At 37.2% G+C, this 18,698-nt stretch overlaps 1 protein-coding gene across 1 annotated transcript in view; it reads right to left on the reverse strand.

Annotated features, from left to right (window-relative positions):
- ANGPT1 (angiopoietin 1) overlaps positions 1 to 18,698 on the reverse strand; it is a gene marked incomplete at both ends in the record, with an annotated part of 250,965 nt that overhangs the window by 154,091 nt on the left and 78,176 nt on the right. Inside the window, 2 exon segments of the mRNA XM_079722584.1 lie at positions 2,243 to 2,296; positions 2,299 to 2,304. Coding sequence (XP_079578710.1) covers positions 2,243 to 2,296; positions 2,299 to 2,304 — 60 coding nt within the window.

The raw sequence follows: 18,698 nt of genomic DNA on the forward strand, positions 1-18,698 counted from the left end.
GAAAGGCTTAGAAAATGTTAGGGTAGCTGAAATCTTGCCACAACAATACTGGCCCTCATCAGACGAGAGTCCAGCATAAGAAGCAGGAATTCAAGAAGAAGGTCTTCCTTCTCCTTCCAGACTCCCACCTCTGCCAGAAACACAGTAGAGCCAGCTGCACACCATTAGAAGGATGGAAACTTTTTCTAAAACATGTAAATATTTATTAAACACATACCTGTACTATTCATCTACTAGTCATAGTTTATCTATTTTATTCCAAGTCCTTTTCTGAGGTAGCATATTGATATTCTAAGCTCCTTTTGTGGGATATCAGATCAGAAAAGAAGGGAGTTTGTTCCTTTCAAATTATTTACACAAATACATTTCAAATATATTTCATAATTTAAGTCCTCATCCCAAAGGGATGCTGCATTACTATTACTGAACACATCTTGTTCCCTCAGCCAAATGGATGAATTCAACAGTACTTTTTTTGGTAATGCTCCATGAGAGCAAGATGTTTTGTCTAAGTTGTTCCCTGCTATATTCTAAATGCCTACAACAGTGCCTAGTATGTAGGAGGTCCTCAATAAACAGTTGATGAATAAATGAATACAAGTTTTTTTTTTTTTTTCTTACAGCAGTAGACATCAGGCATCACAGCTATCTAGAAAACACTAATTGTCAACTAGAAAACACAGGAAGACAAAGGGTCAAATCAGAGCTTTCTAAGCAGGGAACAGTATTAATATGGTCTTCTCACTCAAAAATTCTTTTAAAAGTAAACTGAAAGTGTACAGATTTACACTAGATCCTGCTAGGAAACGGCTGATCTTTTTCAGAAACATGAAGACACGCTCCCTACCCCCACACCAATGATTGATTTTAACATAAAATGCCAGTTGCTAACCTGTAATTCTGCTGCAAAAAGTTACATTTTGAAATGTGTTTCCGGTACTCCTGCGAACTGCTTTGTAGCTTGCTGACTGGCACAGTCTTTTCAGTCTATAAACTTTGTTTTGGGGGGACCAAGATCTAGGTAATATATCCAAAACAGTCTTAATTTTAAGCCCCTGTGGTTTGTGTGCAATTTTTCTACTGTTCAGCAGTTCATTCTGGGTTATTCATTAATATTAACTGATCATCTGTCATTAGAGTAAATATGCAATATGCATTTCTTTTCCTTTTCTTGTCATCATTTATATTTTTAAAAGTTTAATATTCAGATAAAACTTTTCTCTTCCTTTTTTTTTTCCTTTTTCCAAATAAAACTACTCTCACAGAACTGCTAAAGGACAAGAGTTATCAAAGAACCACTATAACAATCTTGACTTTTTCTACAGGTTGGAACAGTCATTTCATTTTGGTAGCCTTATACACTGTTGAGTAGATTAGAGACATGAGATAATACACTAAAGATCATATGGATGAATAATAAGACTAGGTATCTTATAGGGTTGTTTTTTAAAAATAATGAAATTGTGTAATTTATGTAAAGCACTTAGAATTATGCTAAGCTGGAACAAAATTGTTACTCCATAGATCATGATAATAACTATTTTAGAATTATTTATATTACTTACAAAGAAATTCCTGTACCATTAACTTGTACAGCAAACAAAAAGCAATTTTACATAAAGTCTATTATTCCCTTTGGGAAACTCTTTTAAATCAGTTTATGTCTGATGAAAGCCTGCAGTGTATTGGTCTTTTGAGAAAGCATGAGCATTTCTGAAGCACTGGTGACTCAGATTGATGTGTTCCTTCCTCTTTGGTGTTCATTCTTACCTCTTGGACAATTGAAACAGAAAAGACATGGCCTGAGGGCATTCTTTTCCACAATGTCTCTTCCATAGATTTGACCCAGACCATGCATATGGCTCCCAGTAGGTGGATTTTATTTAAATGAATGTGATTGTCCAATGTTTAATTCATGACACAAGAATTTAAAAGCACACTGATAGAGAGGGGAGATCAAAATACAACTCAATGGGGATCATATTTTTATAAACTGCAGGCTGCTCCTTATAAAGCAGATATATAAAATACGAAAATACGTAATTCAATAAACATCCTCATGTTTAGAACTGTATGCAAGTACCAAAGACTGATGAACTGCCTGTAAATTTCTACCACTACTTTGTGACTTTCATTTCTGCTCATCACCGACAAGGCTTCAATGCACAATTTAAAAGCCTGTTTTTAGAAAAAAGAGGATGGAGACATTGTGTTTGAGCACCCAGAGAACCTGGCAGCCTACCTGGACCTCATTCAAGTGCTCTGCTCCCCTGGCCCCTTGCATGGAAAAAGGTGGTTAGAGCTCTAAGAGAGGAAAGAAAACATAACATGAAAGTCTTCTCAAAAAACACATCTGAGAAAGCTCAGAAGAGTGAATAATAGAAAACAGCCAACACTCAGCCGCTGGGGGTTGATAACTTGGTTTGTTTTTCTTTCCACTCCCTCCTACTGCCTGCCTTTTGGTCACTTCACTATTCCTTGGCACATATAGGAGGGGGAATGTGTGTAGGGTCAGACAGGGGAAGGCAGAAGATCATCAGTCAATTTTGCATCTTGCTAGTAGTTCTAGAGAAACGTTGGTTTGAAACAGAAGAAGGCAATGAGGATTAAGGATTATCTGTGACTTTCAAAGACCATTGTTCCTTCATTATTATGAAAACTCAGCAGTGGGCTGCAGGCTCACTCTTATTTATTCATGCACATGGAGGAAGTGAATACAATAAGCATTTCCATATAGTCCAGAACTCACAGCTCTGAAAGTAATATTTAGAAATGTTATTGTCTTTTTTTTAAAAAAAAAAAAAGAAAGAAAGAAAATAAAGAAAAGAAAAACAGCAATTTAGGTCAGATAAAATTAGAGAAAGCCAAAGTCCAGCTGTTTTTACGCTTTACCCAATATTAGTAACATTGTGGTTTTGCAATGACAATATAAAATGTGCTTTCAGAGGTGTTTTTCCGTTTAATTCCCTAACTTCTAAATGTTTGCTATTTTATCCATATGTTTCTAATTTGTGTACATTGAATATTCTTAAGACGTCATTTTGCAAGGCGTATTTGATGTTCAATAAGACTTTTTTTGTTATCGTTAGAAAGCAGAAATCATGATTTGTAGAGGGAAATTTTACAAGTTTGAAGATTGCTTTTGAGGTTTTGCTTCATTTCCCTTGATGTCTTTTGGAAAGAAAAATGTATTCCTCCATCTGATACTATGCTGAAAATAGAAAAACAGAGCAGGAGACAAGGTTGGGAGGTGAGGGCTCTGCTGTCTTTATGAACTGCTACTGTTCAAAATCAACCCACCCAACTCTGTGAAAGTACAGCTTCAGCAATGAAAGATGTTTAAATAGTGATAATGGACTGCAAATAAAGGGACTCTTATCTTTGGAATTTTGAAGTAGACACCAGGAAGCAGTGCAAATTTAGTTTAAGGCTTACCCCCAAAACTGAACTTTCATCTTTTATATGTCAGTCTGTGCTTATGTGCTTCGGGAATACATAACGGAGCTTTAGAAGCCTGGCTAATCACATAAAAAAATAAAACTTACAGCACTTTATATAAAAATCAGAAATTTGAGGTAAGATTATTTTTTGTATTTTCCCAGGAGCACAGTGTCAGATGAATGTGGGAAAGATGTGACAATAGCACACATTGTGCTATTGTCATGGACAGCAGAATAATAAATCTTACTCCATCATTCATTCCTTCATCCATTCAACATTCATTTATTTATTCATTCACTTATTATTCTACTACCGGTAGTTGCTCCTCAAATTGGGAAAGATAAAGTAATTATGATCACAGATAAAGCTCATTTTAAAATAATTCATGCAGCTCCTCTCTCTAATTAATCCAAAGGCAGCTGATAAAAAGAAGATTAAATGGCTTTAGAAGTGGTAAGAAAGATTCTAACCTGGAGCAAAAGAATAGTTTCTTTCAATAGCCTCAGGTTTTTCTCTTAACTGTTAAGAGAAAACCAGTGGCCCCCTAAAGAATTCTTTTATCTCTCATTGATAAACTGTCTCACCTTTCCATCAAAAAAGCACTCTTTCATGGAGTCCTCACCATTTTTCGAATTCAGATTTTGTTACTGCAGCTCATCTGTTGTTCAGCTTGGATTCCCAGGATGCAGCATCCCAGTGGGACTCTGGCCAATTGGTTCTGGACACCCTCCTCCAGGTTTCTCAGTCCCCTGAGCTGAGCACTGGCTCAAAGGCTCTGTCCTGGTCTGCTAAAGCCCTCCCTGTTCAGTCTCCACTCAGCTCAGTGCTGCATGGACAGCAGTCTGGGCACTCAGCTTTTCCTTCCTTGAACGATTTCCCTCCATCAAGAGTTCCTGATGCTCTTAGTGCTCTACTTTTACCCTTTCGTGGGCAAACTCTCTAAGCACGTAACCAGGGGCAATGAGTTACAATATTCCTTCCTGCCGATATCTTTGCATTTCAAACAGGGTTATTTTTCGCATCAGAAATGCCTTCTAATGTCCATTTCCCTTAGCACCCTGTTTATTTCCTTCTAAACTTTCAGAACCCTCACTTATAATTGTTGTATTAATTTTACCTTCTTTCTAACTAGACTTTTGGCCTTATGAAAAGTGGAAACATATTGATCATATTTACTGTTAGACCTTCTGGGTTTTGCATAGTACCTGGTATGCAGTAACTACTAAACATATATGTGCGGAATAAATTCATTCATTTATCCATTCATCTATCTATCCATCTGTCCAACCATCCACCCATCCATCTATCCATCCATCTAAGATTTATTGAGCCAGATGCTATGCTAGGTAATGGGGAAGTTATGACAGACCCAGGGGAAAATAATTAGGGCCAAGAGGGCCTCTTGATGCCCTTCAAATCACACTTCACTGGCAGTTGCTTACACCACTTGTGCAGGCCAGCCCTGGACAAAGGTTAGAGGGGTGAAGCATAAGCAAGGACAGAGCTCACAAATCACTGGCTCCTGACATTTGCAACAACTTTGAAAGTATTTAGAACTGTTACCTTCAACTTCAAGGCTCCAGTACTTACCCTGCCAAGAAGCCTTTTGACACTCTAACCCCATCACTTCCTCCCCCACCACTGACTCACCACAATTGGCAGATCTCACGATTGATGGTCTAGGAATTGAAGAGAAAGTCCCTAGGTCAGGGTCCTAAGGCTCTGGAATTCTCTCCCTCCCATGCTCTGCTTTCTTCTACACAGGGCAACGTGCCAAAAGAACCCGTTTTATCCCTGCAGGGCACAAGTGACATATGAATCTCCAAAACTTCTGAACCTCTCTTTCCCTCATTCTGCAACTGGGCCCTAATTGTTTTGATAGCTGAATCTGTCCTATCTAAAAAGGTTAGGTACTTCTTTGAACCTGAGAATTAGCTAGAAAAAGGAAACTGTGAAAAAGAGATTAACTGAAACCTTCTAATGCTATGTTAATTATACACAACAGTAACTTTCAGATTATGTACGAGAATAACAAGTGATTTGACACAATGAACAAAGAAGAAATGTGGTAGTTTCTCCTGCTAGTACAAATTTATAGGCAGCACAAAATAAATTTAACTATAAGTTAACTAACTACATACTATTCAAGGTGGTACCTTAGATTTTTTTTAATGAGACTTTAGTAAATTGTGGTTATGTTTCTCAAAAACTTTGCCCAGTTATCATTTATCTCTTATGAAGTATTATTAAGCTTTTCAGCTTCATAAAATGTTATATAGTTGTTTGTGCCTATTAATTCTCATATTTTTGTAGATCTCTATAATTATTCTTATTTTAGAGATATACTGGGAGAAAAAAAACTGTTTCAATGAATCTGAAGATAATTAGAGAATATAAAATTGCTAAACGAGGGTTAAGAGCTCAAATTCCTGAAATGTTGATTCAACTATTCAGCAAATATTTAAAGATCTATTTTACATTTATGATATAAGAAAACTGACATAATTCTACATATCTGTTTTTGTCCAAGAAGAGAATGGCCAGACATGCCATTTGTGAGAAAAGAAAAAAAAAGAAAAAGAAAGGAGGCTAATCTATAGGTTTCAATCTCTTAAAACAGTGCTCACAGATGGAGTTTTGACTCCCATGTTGTCTCTAAGTTATTTCAAGTACTGCTATACAATTTTCAAAGACCATAAAAACCAACTAAATATGTCATATTAAAATTGAAAAAACACATTGTTTGGTACACATTTATTCTTAATTAACAAATATCTCTTTAGTACCTTATTATGTATTATCTCACCTATATAATTCAATAAAATTGACAGAGACTTTTAGAAAATATGTACTACACATTTTCAGTACAAAAATATATAAATCAAACTAAAATAAAAGAACATACAGAAAATGCAGGTGAAAGAAAATCCTATGGTTATTAAGCTTGGAACAATTTTCTGGTTGAAAACCAAAGCAAAATGGAATCAGCAACTGAATTACCATTGTCTATTAAAGAAATATGTACCAGTTTATATAAGTTAGGATGATTTTAATGGCTATGAAAAAATAATCCAGCTCAAATTGGCATAAACAATTAGGAAATACATTGGCTCAGATGACTGAAAGTCCAAAGCCAAGATCAGCTTTAAGAGTAGTTGATACAACTACATGGAGATGTAATCAAGAACCCATGTCCTTCTCTCCTTTCTAACATCTACGGTATTGGGCTTCATCCCAAAGCTAGTCTTCCCATGGCTGTCTGGTGGTAGGAAACCATCAAGCTACATGCTTCCTTGTATATGGTGGATCAGTGTTTCTCCACCTCGACACTACTGACACTAATGACATTTGGGCCAAATAATTCTTTATTGTGCTGTCCTGAGCCTTGTAGGATGCTTAGTATCATCCTTGGCCTCTACCCACTCGATGCCAGTAGCATCCCCCAAGTTATGACAATCAAAAATGTCTCCAGGGCTTCCCTGGTGGCGCAGTGGTTGAGAGTCCGCCTGCCGATGCAGGGGACACGGGTTTGTGTCCCCGTCCGGGAGGATCCCACATGCCGCGGAGCGGCTGGGCCCGTGAGCCATGGCCGCTGAGCCTGCGCATCCGGAGCCTGTGTTCCTCAACGGCAGAGGCCACAACCGTGAGAGGCCCGCGTACTGCAAAAAAAAAAAAAAAGTCTCCAGACACTGCCAAATGTCCCCTGGGAGGCAAAACTGCCAACAGCTGAGAACCACTGATAAGGTTCTCATATAGGAAAATTCCTCCAGAAGCCCTTGGAAAACATCTCAGATAAAACTGACCTAAATTGCATGGCCATACCTAAACCAATCATTGGGGACAAGATTAGAAATACTTTCATTAGCATTATACCTCAATAAAACTGGGGCGGGGGGGGAGGGAATAAATACTTTCATTAGAACTAATTAGGTCAAATTCCTCATAACAGGAGCTTCCCTTCAATCTAAGGAGCTACATAGGGAAGGTGGATTCCTGAACAAAATCAGGGCTTTATTAAAAGGAAACAAAGGTATAATGGATTCAGAGTAGGTAACCAACAAAACTCACAAAACAGCTCCTCAGAACAAACAAGATGGACTCTGATATGCATATATAAAAGAAATTACTCGGGTAAATCTTCATAGAGAAAACACTGAGAATTGTGGTTGACTTATAAATTTAAATCTTCACTGTGCACATTCAATGTGCCAGGCTATTAGGTACTAGAGATAGGGTAGTGACCAAGACAGATCCATTTCCTGCCTTCATGGAAATTATGAAGACACAATTGAAAGAGGTCGTTACAAAAAGTATGGTGACTGTTATGTCATCAGGTGCCATAGGATTATAACCTCGCTCTTCCTAAGAATACAGGAATGCCTCTCTGGGGTTTGCTGGCTTTGTTCACTCTCTATTCCTAGCAGATGGAAAAATGGATGGCTCATAGTTGATTCTTACAAATATTTATTGAATAAATGAATAAACAAATGCCAAATATTAAGCTTCTACCATGCATCAGGCACCATTCTAGATTTTAAAATAAATCTTCTTAGTGAGGAGAAAGAGATGGTAATCAAATAAATGACACGGCCAATATGTAAAACAAGCCTGGCTTGTGACGTAACTAAGAACATAGGTATTTTTCTGTTTCAATCTTTCCCTTTACTTAGTTGAAGGAGGAGAGTTTACTTGGCTTCAGATGAAACAATAGTGGGCATTAACTCTTAGGTAATTCAGCCTATGGTTACTTTAAACTGCAAATGTAATCTTAATCCACAAATTGAGTGACCAGTCCAAGGTAATTATTAAAATTTTATATTTGATTTGGTATTAAGTCTTCTTCCCTGCCTCCCTTGTAACAGCTTTAGGCTGGAAAGCAAAGTCCTGATCCCTCTGCTCTCCCTGTCTCCCATCCTCTAAATCCTCGGTAGATATTTTGTTCCTGACTCAGGTAAAAATGAAAACTAACAAAGCCAAGAAATGGGGGTCTGGGGAACATTGCTGGGACTAAAGTGAGGGAGGTAGTTGCCTCAGGTGCAAAATTTAACCCCAAACTCCAGAACCAAGATAAATAACATATAATGAAATATTAAATATTATTTATAAAATTGATATAAAAATATTAGTGTTGGTTTTTTTTGTTTGTTTGTTTGTTTGTTTTTTTGCAGTATGCGGGCCTCTCACTGTTGTGGCCTCTCCCATTGAGGAGCACAGGCTCCGGACGCGCAGGCTCAGCGGCCATGGCTCACGGGCCTAGCCGCTCCGCGGCATGTGGGATCTTCCCAAACCGGGGCACGAACCCGCATCCCCTGCATCGGCAGGCGGACTCTCAACCACTGCGCCACCAGGGAAACCCAAGTGTTGGTTTTAATATGAAAATATTTTTTTAATATTTTTAAACCAAAAATAATTTTTAAAAATCCATGATGAACAAAATATCAAAATGTTAAATAAAGACAGCATCAGTAACGATGCCTCGGTGAGCCATACTGGAGCCTGGGGCAAAAGGAAGATTATTAGTAATACTAAATCATGGCAGTGAGGCTGGTGAAAGTTGGATGAATTTTAGAGATACCTTGTAGGCAGAATGGTAAAGATTAATGATTGACTGATGTGGCAAGTTGTACAGTCACTCTAATTATTGGGAAAGGGAACCTAGGAAGATCAGCAGGTTTGGTAGTTAAAGTAAATTCAGGAAAAATAGTGGTCAAGTTGAGATTATGGCACCTGAAACGCTTTCATCTGATCATGATGTCCAAAGGGCCCCTGATACATGGGTGTAAAATTTATGATAATATCTTTAACAGAATTAATTGCAACATCAGGAACCCTGAACAGACCTTGAAGGGAGAATACTCAATGGAGACAGTTCTTTGGGGTCTGGTGAGAAGAAAGTGGAGCCCCCAAAACAATGGAATCCAAGTAAACAGCTTGCGGAAGTCCATTTTGATTCAGACTAAAAAGCAGATTAAAATTCAGGTTAAGAGCAGACTGGCTAAAGGAATGAATGGACTATGTGTCCTAACAATTATTTCCCATTCACACTGCTTCATTCAATCCACTTTTTGATAAGAATCAAACAGCAGACAGGCAGGCTGTAGTTATCACCTTCGGAATGGGCTGAGAATTCAGGCATCTGTATTGCAGATTAACAGCAGATAAAAACCAACTGACTAGACAACACTTCTTTAAGATTACAGAAGTCTAACTAAACTTTTTGCCAAGGCTCTCCTATGATTAGACAGTGAGAAGGTCAGGGTTGTGATATATTTTGGTGTAAATTTTTTAAACACGATTTCTCTCTCACGGCTATAGAAACATCTCAATACTCTAGCAACAAAATACCTGATTATAAACAATACTGGTGGGAGCACACCTTTCAGGAGAGTTAGCTACAATATGTAGTAAGGTACTAAATGAACCTACATAATACATGGACAAGATAGATGATAATACATTAAATTTATGGAAATAATGTAAAGAATCCTGTTTCAGAGAAATCAATCTTAAACCATTCTATCTGATAACTCTTAGGTAACAGAAGCTCTCACTCTCTGATGCCACTCCTAATAAATTAATAATAAAAATTCATGAATAAATCATGTATTAGGGTATATAAGGGAAGGGATACAAATTCTAAAATGTGATAAAATCAACATTTTAAAACATTATGAGGGCTTCCCTGGTGGCGCAGTGGTTGAGAGTCTGCCTGCCGATGCAGGGGACATGGGTTTGTGCCCTGGTCCAGGAAGATCCCACATGCCACGGAGCGGCTGGGCCCGTGAGCCATGGCCGCGGAGCCTGCGCGTCCAGAGCCTGTGCTCCGCAACGGGAGAGGCCACAACAGTGAGAGGCCCGCGTACCGCAAAAAAAAAAAAAAAAAAAAAAAACAAAACATTATGAGTCAGTTTCAGAAATTATTGTAATTTGGTTTTCCACTTTGCAATTTTTATACATTATATAAACTAATCTATAAAGGAACACAAAATTAATTTGAGGTATAATGCACCAAAAATATATACATAATTAATAATTATATTAAGAGATAATCTTGATCATGGCTTCTTTAAATTCTCATAATTGGGAAGCTATGACTAACTCTGCTCTATACCTCTAGGGATATTAAGTTTCAATATAATTAAAACAAGCAAATAAAACCTCTTTAAATATTTCAATTGGTCTTATTACCATCTTGTAACAAATCATTACATTAATTATATTAAATGATCTTAATTAATATTAATTAACCATAATATTAATTAATGAGCCATAGAGATGATTTCACTGATGAACTATTTCTTTGGAAAGTCACTGTTTTGTTTGGATTTCTTGTATCTGCATTAAACGCAATTTTCCAAGAGAACCATCAGCCTCGCTGAATAATTTTCTTTGTTAATCTCTGTGTCAAAATGTTTTTCAATTGCCTTTTCTATTTAAAGATTTTTTCAGGCTATGAATAATAAATAATATGTGAGTCGATCAGAACTGATTCTTACTGATTCAAGAACAATTTGCTTCCCTAAATATATAAAGTATATATGGGGCCGGGGTCTGTAAGGATGGAAAATTTTCAACATAGAAATGGATACAATTAAGATGGAAGTATTGATCATCCCAGGGTTTTAGTAAACTTTGAACTTAAAAAATCTTAAACAATCTTGTAAAAATTACAGAAAAACAGGGGCTTCCCTGGTGGCGCAGTGGTTGAGAGTCCACCTGCCGATGCAGGGGACACGGGTTCGTGCCCCGGGCCAGGAAGATCCCACATGCCGCGGAGCGGCTGGGCCTGTGAGCCATGGCCGCTGAGCCTGCACGTCCGGAGCCTGTGCTCCGCAACGGGAGAGGCCACAACAGTGAGAGGCCCGCGTACCGCAAAAAAAAAAAAAAAAAAAAATTACAGAAAAACAGCATTTAGGAAACATTCAGCTCAAGTATCAACACTCTCCTCAAAAGTGAATATACTAAAAATCCCATTTTGTAAACAGGAAAGTGAAAACTGAAATCCACACCATCTTAGATATTTGGCCAGTGAAGTAAGATGTGAAATAGAAATACGAAGTAGAACTCTTGAATGAGGGGGAGAAAAATATTGTTGTTTGCAGACTGTTCAGAAATTCATTCATTCAATATCTTTATACTGATTGCTCCAGGCACTGTTCTAGGTGCTGGGAATACAACAATAAACCAGATAGACAAAGTCTAACATCCTTTCCATCTTTAAGTTTCTCTACTCTGTGATTCACTATTAGTTCTCTACTAAGTGCCATACTGTTCTATGGGACCTCAGTATGACTAAAGGTAACAGAGACCAAAAATAACAGGGGCAAAAACAACACAGGTTATTTCTCTTGCACATAAAAGTCCGAATAGAGCTGCTTAGATCTGTAAAGAAAGCTCTGCTCAAAAAGTCCTAAGAACCCAGATTGTTTCCAGTTTCTTCCTGGTCATCCCTGGAAATAAACTCTTTTTCCATGGTCCTAACTAGAATTCTGGCTACCACATAAAATTCCAAGAATAAGATGAAGGCAGAAGAGAAGAAAAAGAAAGAACATGTCTACAGTCTTTAAAGAAAATTCCTAGAAGCTGCTACATTATGCTTCTGCCAGCATCCCATTCAACAGAATTCTGTTGGCTTCACTTGTCTGAAAAAGAGACTGGAAAATGTAATTTTTTGTTTTGCTTTGTATTTTCTTATGAGGCAGCTACAGACCCAGCAAAAAAAAAAAAAAAGAGAGGTTGTAATTCAGATAAAGCAGGTATTGGGGAAGAAAACTAGCAGCCTCATCCAAACCGGGCAACCACAAGATCATCTTAACATCAACCTCTGAGATCTAGTACAGTGCTTCTCACCTCCAAGTGTCTGTCTGAGTACTAAATTCCAAATGAAGCATAATACAACTACAAACATGAACTTAAATCTCTAACTTTTGTGGATATCCCACTTCTCTGCTAAAGGAAGAGAAATCTATAAATAGCCACTGGATATGAGAGGAACTTAATTTCAGTTTCAGATTTTTCATCATTAGTGTATAGGAATGCCAGAGATTTCTGTGCATTAATTTTGTATCCTGCTACTTTACCAAATTCATTGATTAGCTCTAGTAGTGTTCTGGTAGAGTCCTATAAACTAATGATGAAAAGTCTGAAAGAGAAATTAAGGAAACACTCCCATTTACCACTGCAACAAAAAGAATAAAATACCTAGGAATAAACCTACCTAAGGAGACAAAAGACCTGTATGCAGAAAACTTTAAGACACTGATGAAAGAAATTAAAGATGATACAAACATATGGAGAGATATACCATGTTCTTGGATTGGAAGAATCAACATGGTGAAAATGACTATACTACCCAAAGCAATCTACAGGTGAAATGCAACAACTATCAAACTACCAATGGCATTTTTTACAGAACTAGAACAAAAAATTTCAAAATTTGTATGGAAACACAAAAGACCCCGAACAGCCAAAGCAATCTTGAGAAAGAAAACGAAGCTGGAGGAATCAGGCTCCCTGACTTCAGACTATACTACAAAGCTACAGTAATCAACACAGTGTGGTACTGGCACAAAAACAGAAAGATAGATCAATGGAACAGGATAGAAAGCCCAGAGATAAACCCACGCATATATGGTCACCTTATCTTTGATAAAGGAGGCAAGAATATACAGTGGAGAAAAGACAGCCTCTTCAATAAGTGGTGCTGGGAAAACTGGACAGGGACATGTAAAAGTATGAAATTAGAACACTCCCTAACACCATACACAAAAATAAGCTCAAAATGGATTAAAGACCTAAATGTAAGGCCAGAAACTATCAAACTCTTAGAGGAAAACGTAGGCAGAACACTCTATGACATAAATCACAGCAAGATCCTTTTTGACCCACCTCCTAGAGAAATGGAAATAAAAACAAAAATAAAGAAATGGGACCTAATGAAATTTAAAAGCTTCTGCACAGCAAAGGAAACCATAAACAAGACCAAAAGACAACCCTCAGAATGGGAGAAAATATTTGCAAATGAAGCAACTGACAAAGGATTAATCTCCAAAATTTACAAGCAGCTCATGCAGCTCAGTATCAAAAAAACAAACAACCCAATCCAAAAATGGGCAGAAGACCTAAATAGACATTTCTCCAAAGAAGATATACAGATTGCCAACAAACACATGAAAGAATGCTCAACACCACTAATCATTAGAGAAATGCAAATCAAAATTACAATGAGATATCATCTCACAGCAGTCAGAATGGCCATCATCAAAAAATCTAGAAACAATAAATGCTGGAGAGGGTGTGGAGAAAAGGGAACACTCTTGCACTACTGGTGGGAATGTAAATTGATACAGCCACTATGGAGAACAGTATGGAGGTTCCATAAAAAACTACAAATAGAACTACTATACAACCCAGCAATCCCACTACTGGGCATATACCCTGAGAAAACCATAATTCAAAAAGAGTCATGGGGCTTCCCTGGTGGCGCAGTGGTTGAGAGTCCGCCTGCCGATGCAGGGGATGCGGGTTCGTGCCCTGGTCCGGGAAGATCCCGCATGCCGCGGAGCGGCTGGGCCCGTGATTCATGGTCGCTGAGCCTGTGGGTCCGGAGCCTATGCTCCGCAACTGGAGAGGCCACAACAGTGAGAGGCCCACATACCGCTAAAAAAAAAAAAAAAAAAAAAAAAAGAGTCATGTACCAATATGTTCATTGCAGCTCTATTTACAATAGCCAGGACATGGAAGCAACCTAAGTGTCTATCAACAGATGAATGGATAAAGGAGATGTGGCACATATATACAATGGAATATTACTCAGCCATAACAAGAAATGAAATTGAGTTATTTGTAGTGAGGTGGATGGACCTAGAGTCTGTCATACAGAGTGAAGTAAGTCAGAAAGAGAAAAACAAATACCGTATGCTAACACATATATATGGAATCTAAGGGGGAAAAAAAAAAGGTCATGAAGAACCTAGGGGTAAGACAGGAATAAAGACACAGACCTACTAGAGAATGGACTTGAGGATATGGCGAGGGGGAAGGGTAAGCTGTGACAAAGGGAGAGAGTGGCATGGACGTATATACACTACCAAACATAAAACAGATAGCTAGTGGGAAGCAGCTGCATAGCACAGGGAGATCAGCTCGATGGTTTGTGACCGCCTAGAGGGGTGGGATAGGGAGGGTGGGAGGGAGGGAGACACAAGAGGGAAGAGATATGGGAATATATGTATATGTATAAGTGATTCACTTTGTTTAAAGTAGAAACTAACACACCATTGTAAAGCAATTATACTCCAATAAAGATGTTTAAAAAAAAAAAAGCAGTAGTGCTAAAATTACTTGCTTGTCTATGATTCTGTTCACCATGATTATGTGGTAAAGTATGTGTGGACATGTACTATAGAAGGGGTCATGTCTAAGTGGAAGAGTTTTCTCAGAGAGTAAAACTTTAGCACAAGACTATACACTCTGAACAGTCTGGAATGAAAGAACTCAATAACCTCTAACATTATCTAGGCTTGTGTTTAGAGTTAACTAAGATTTCTTTTAGTGACATTCCAGCCTAAGTGAAAACCATTGATAATTTTATAAAATGAACCTGAAACCTTTCAAAGACCATACTCAAGTTTCCCATCATAGAGCTCTGTATGTTGAACCAAGTGTGTGAGTTTATTAAGGTATTCCCCATTGCAAAAAAAGGTTTACTTTACCCATTAAAACTTCACTCAAATGGATATCAAGTATCTCCTGTGTCCTGTTACATGATGTAATTTAAGTCTGAAAATGTCCATGCTTTGCTTTAAAGAAAGTTAAAATCTTGCTCAATGGAAGCAATAGAGTATACCACTGATAAGGTGAAGGAGATCCAGTAAAGGGTCATGACTTAGCGCTTTCTGGACAAACAATGAAAAGAAACTTGTCTGCTCCCATGTTATGTGGCATCAATAATTCAGCCTATTTTAACACATCAAAAATCCTTTGCATGCTTTGAAGCCAACCGTTCCATAAACACAGTACTAGATGGCCATGGCAGCCTCCCCCTTACAATGTAATCATGATAGAGCTATTGAACAGTATGTGTTAACTGTGTACTAACCACTGAGATAAATAATATATATATATATATATATACGTATATATATATATATATACACATATATGTGTATATATATATATATATATATATATATATATATATATATATATATATGAAAGAAAGAAGGAATCCCAATTTTAAGAGTTAAACAGTTCAGGAGGAGAAGGAATCTGACTAGAAGATACAAAATTCTGACTCAAGATTCCTATTACCAATGTCATGAGAGAAATAAAAAGCTAAATGAGGGAAAGATCACATTGGTCCGAAGCAATCAGAAAACATGTAAGGTGAAGATGGCATTTGAAAAACATCTTGAACAGTAGGCAGACACAGAAAAGAGGGCTTTGGAGGTATTGTGAGATGGGGGAAATGAGGGCTATGTTTAAGATACAGTAATTAGTCAATTTCTTTGCACACACAGTAATAGTAGAAGCAAAGTGAAGAAAGAATGGAGAGGTGAGTGGTTACCATACTATGAAGGGCACTGATGAGAAAGTGAGGAATATTATAATACTTAATTTAGAATCATGCCATAACCATTACAGATTTTTGCAAAGAGGAAGCCATGATAGAGCTGTACTTTTAGGAGAAAAATACACAACATCAGGATGTCAGGCAGAATGGATGGAAAGGCTAGTTAGAGGCCAATATCATTGTTATCACATGCTACAACACCAGGAACATCCTGGTTATTTATATAGATCTCTAAAAAGGGCAGTATTAGCATTTACCAAATCTCTTCTTTTTGGAAGGATGGCTTCCAAGCACAGCATTCTAATTCAAATTTTCTTCAATCAAGAAACCTCTCCAGATCAATCTTTTCCATCCCATTATTTTCACTCCTGGTAAGAGAATTAGCAACTGTCCACATTTAAATGTTGCATTTCCCTCAACTAGATCATGAGCATACTAGAAGCAGCTAAGATAAAGGAGGCTGCTCATAGCAAAAGTAAATTTTATCTCATAATAAAGCTGCAAATTCATCTGGGGGAATCAAATCTGACCAGGACATATCTGAAAGGCATGCTATTTTCTCTCTTCAACAAAAAGAGGAAAGTTAGGAGATGGGGCAGAAATGTTGCGTGACTGTGAATTTGATCAGTTGGTTTCAATCCCAAACTACTTAAACACAAGCTATTTAAACAACAGCAGCATTTTTTAATTATGTAATTCTACAGTGGGAAAGGAGTGCCTCAGGGGACAGGATTTTCCCTAGAGTCCTGTAAAAATAATGAATACATCAAACAAGGCAAATAGATTTGTTCTGTCTCTACAAATTGGCATGTAGATGTTTACCTTCTGTAACATGTTATGGCCTCAGATCATTTACTAAAAATTACAACTTTGCAGTGTCTTCAAGGGACTGAAGCACCCTCATACATTTTTCCTTTTTATGTGAGATGTGTATGAGGCAGATATTTGCTTTTAAAGTAAGAAAGAAGGTTTAGACATTTTTTTAAGTCAGAGAACATAAGACAAAATATGCAGCAAGATTATTAAATCAAATCTGATGTAAAACAGTGATTTATTTTATCTTCTCTAGACAATCCCCCTCCCACAATCACTTCCATGACAATTTATTTAGCTGAGCATAATATAAGCTTTTCAAGCCAAAAGCTTTACAACTACATTTCTTTAGACAACATCAAAAAAAATCTGATGAGAAAACTTTAGAAAAAGTGGGCATATGAGTGTCTGTGTTCTCTTGTTTGTGATGATACCAAGTTGCTTAGTAATTACATGACATTCAACTGACACTGGTATTGGCCTAGGATGAACCAACAGATTTGATGAGACATTGAGCTAAACTGGATTGGCAATTTTTATACTTCTCTATTTAGTTATTTGAAGAAAACTGTACGAATACAGTGCAATATTTGTTGATGTATGCCAAACTACTTAAAAAATTCAGTAAGGAAGGCAGTGAAATTAAAAAGGCTAATGGCTTTTGAAGGTATAAGTAAAGTAGCAGTTCATACGTAAATGACAAGGGAGGAAAAGGCAAAACATCTGGTTCACGCAAAACAGGAACTTTGGATCCAATCTAAAAGCTTGCACTTTGTCCACATAATGAGAGCCAGCTGAAACCAGGCAGGGATAAAATATTGGACTCTGTCACCAGCCATAAAGCCCTTCCTTCAGAGTTCTAGCTCTTCCTTCAGAGTTCCTGAATTAATACTTTTTTTTTCTATTCAGACAAAGTTGTAAAACTTCCTGAAGATAAGAGTCCTCTCAAAATGAAGGGGAAAATATCTTGCCTCTGGAATTACTTGATGGATTCAGTTATTTGTACAAATACATATCTTTTACTTCTCTTCTGACATAGAAAGTTAGATGTGTCCTAAGCAAAGAAAGAATTCATAAATTGATCAGTAATATAATTTCTAGGTCTAAAATCAATCACGACCCCTCCTCATCCTATCATGCACACAAGTAAAGAGAGAAAGAGGGAGGAAATAAAAGATGCACATTGACCCAGGAGGATAAACTTCAATCCAGTCAAAGCTTTGGGTTATTTCAAAGCTTTTCTTGTGAGTGGAAAAGATCAGATATCTAGGTTTAACTAATTTCATAGGATCTTACAGGATAATGTTTCTTAGTAGCCATTATAAATATGTCCTGTATTGCACCCCTATTCTATGTCAACCTCTGCTAAACACTTCGCATTCATGACTTCATTTACTCTCCACAATAACCCCATGAGTTAATATGTACCCATTTTACAGATGAAGAAGAATTTTAGGCTTAGAAAGGATAAGGGTAGGAGCCAAGACTTCAACTTGGGTTTATCTGACTCAGAATCCAAGGGCCCTTAACCATGAAGCTTTAACAGAATGCATATCATAATTGGATCAATTACACTGATCATTGTTCATCACTCTTAGTAGTTTATTTGATAAGCAATTAATTAATTATTCATCTAACTTGCCATATGAAATTGCTTGTGTCTATAATTATTTACAGGTGAAAACAGAAGGACCTGCTAGTGTGATCACTAACATTAGACATGATGCCTCTGTTCAACAAAGAAAAACACTTGGGCTCAGCTGCAGTTCAAATGTAAAAAATATTTTTAATCCCTGACGGCATTAATCATGAACTATAAATGACACAGCCCATAAGTTCTTTAAAAAAATAAATAAATAAAAGATACCAC

This window comes from Hyperoodon ampullatus, assembly GCF_949752795.1.
Source record: "Hyperoodon ampullatus genome assembly, chromosome: 17".
In the NCBI taxonomy this organism is placed as follows: domain Eukaryota; kingdom Metazoa; phylum Chordata; class Mammalia; order Artiodactyla; family Ziphiidae; genus Hyperoodon; species Hyperoodon ampullatus.